The sequence below is a fragment of the Protobothrops mucrosquamatus genome, unplaced genomic scaffold (assembly GCF_001527695.2).
Source record: "Protobothrops mucrosquamatus isolate PMUCROS unplaced genomic scaffold, P.Mucros_1.0 scaffold_280, whole genome shotgun sequence".
NCBI classification, from domain to species: Eukaryota; Metazoa; Chordata; class Lepidosauria; order Squamata; family Viperidae; genus Protobothrops; species Protobothrops mucrosquamatus.
In genome coordinates this window covers 1,662,325-1,664,734 of record NW_015386356.1, presented here as the reverse complement: position 1 = coordinate 1,664,734, position 2,410 = coordinate 1,662,325, and the positions used below count along the sequence as shown (strand labels likewise).

The following is a 2,410-nucleotide window of genomic DNA, read 5'->3' as shown; positions in this document are numbered from 1 at the left end:
TTTTATTTGATATTTGTAAAAGAAAAAAAGTGATTATTTATAGAGGATGTTCACATTTATTCCACAGAAAATGTCCAATCTCAGTCACAAGGTACTTAATTTTTTAAAAAAATTGAAACACAAACGGGACTGAGTCAAGAATACTACTAAATCATAGCTCGACCTAAGTTAGCACATTCCTCCAATATAGCTGTCAAGAAATTCAAATGCTTTCACTTCATTTTTGAGTATTTGCAGCTTGCCATGTGGTCTGAGCTTGAAGAAAAAGTGAGTGATGTTAACTATAGTTACTAGAAACAAGCTAGCTTCAGGCCATAGCTCATAAAACTAATTTGTTCCCAATAATTTTACTTAATATTAACAAGTGAAGCTTCCGTAAACTTTAATTAATCTAAAAATGGAAGTGGAGAAGGCAGGGAGCATATGAACCTGGAAATACGGTAGACTTACTCGGAAACTGGTATTCCCCACACTTAAGATTACAGTGTCCTTCAAAGCAGCAAGAGTGCAGGCTGCAGAGTATACATGCCTTGGATAATCACATGAATAGTAAGAGGATCTATTTAGAATCTCTATGATTATGTCTGTACCATCTATCTTAAAGTTGGCTTTGAAATCTTTCACATCAAGTGGAAGTAAACAACAAATGGGGCACAAACCTAACTTGCCTCAAGTTAAGTCAATCTGGTAACGTTTTTGTTAGTTCTTTTCAGATATTTTATAAACTGTTTAATTTTCATGTATAATTCTGTTTCGTATATTACAGATAAGCCTAACAGTAAACTTAAGAAAGTAAGCTCACATCCAATTAAAAAGATAGAGCCACCCCTTTCTTACCTTAGAATAATACTTTTTAGCTGCTGCTATATCTTGTTGGGTTCCTCGGCCAAGCTGGAGGCATCTGGCCAAGTAGAAAGAAGCCATTGCAAGTCCTCTGCTTATGTAAAAAGGAAGACAATCTGTTTCCTCTGCTATTTTTTCAACATTGTCATTTTCTGTTACTCTATTTGGACATACACCATAGGGTAAAAAATGAGTAACTTCAGAACACGAAAGAATAATTCAAATAATTACTAAGAACAATTTTGCCCAAGACTAGACTTTTTGTATAAAAGTCTAATGGGTTAGACTTTTATACAAAAATGTGCCAGTAGTGTATTAGCCCTAAGTTCACGTACAGGTAGTCTTCGACTTATGACGGCAATTGGACTGGAATTGCTGTCATTAAATGATGCATCTGTAAAGCACAACCATGTTGCCTAATGATGGCAATCCCTATAGTCCCAGTTGCAGTCATTAATTGAATTCCATAGTTGTTAGGTGAAGCAACTTCCTGCTTTCCACACCCAAGCTCAATGGGGAACTCAGCAGGAAGTTGCAAGTTCCAGGCAGGAAGTTAAGTGGCTGCTTCCAGGTAGGGGATAAAGGGAGACGACTTGGGGAAGGGGTAGAGGGTTCATGAGATGCACATGTTGGGGAGGGTGGGGTGTGAAGGTACAAGGGAAGCCTGGCAAGGTCAGAGATGGTGAGCAAAGACACAGCATGGGTCAGAGACAGTTTGAGGGTGCAAGAGCGGTATTGCATGGGTTGGGGGAGGTACAGGGGAATGCAAGAGAGGCAGCACAGGGTGTACAAGGGTGAGAGGGAAAGCGCAGTGAAGGCTGGGGAAAGTGTGTGAGTGGTCCAAGTGGTACAAGTGCAGGGGGGATGGGGAGGGATGCGCAGGTGGGAGAGACTTACCCAGCAACTTGCAATCTTCCCTCTGGGGAAGTGTGTTAGGATTCCCCATTGACTTGGGATTGAAGAATAAAATGTTGGGAAAATGACATGTAACTTTGTTTTTATAAATGATACAGCAAGATTATTGGCAATATCTATAGCGCAGAAATAGTTTGTGAACATAAAACTTGCTGATATGGCCAAATTAACATGTTTTATTAGAGAAAAGATATACAGTATATTCGTTATTTTGTTCTATTTACATTCTTTTCATTTTCTTCCTTTATTATTGCAAGCAGAGTAGCCCCACTGTGAAATAGATGGCAAATAAGTTTAATAGATAGATAGATAGATAGATAGATAGATAGATAGATAGATAGATAGATGATAGATTAGATAGATAGATAGATTAGATAGATAGATTAAATAGATAGATTAGATTGATTATAGATTAGATAGATTTATTTCATTTATACCCCGCCCTTCTCCCGAAGGACTCAGGGCGGCTTACAGCCAGTTAAAACAATTATACAAAATACAAATCTAAGATAAATTAAAAATAAATATTCGAATCGGCCGCACTACTAAAATTCAATTAAAACCAATTTAAAATTTCCCCTAGGCCAGTCCTGCCTGCTGAAACAGCCAGGTCTTGAGGGCGCGGCGGAAGGAGGGGAGATCCGGAATCACC

General features: G+C 38.4%; 1 protein-coding gene across 4 annotated transcripts in view; it reads right to left on the bottom strand.

Annotated features, from left to right (window-relative positions):
* Nucleotides 1-2,410, bottom strand: part of LRP2BP (LRP2 binding protein) — a 16,245-nt gene that overhangs the window by 1,609 nt on the left and 12,226 nt on the right. For 2 of the 4 annotated variants that reach the window (XM_015831791.1, XM_015831792.1), the window contains exon 8: nt 838-1,003. In XM_015831791.1, coding sequence (XP_015687277.1) covers nt 838-1,003 — 166 coding nt within the window. The remainder of the gene's footprint in view (nt 1-837; nt 1,004-2,410) is intronic. The other 2 variants (XM_015831793.1, XM_015831794.1) reach the window with 2 other exon arrangements.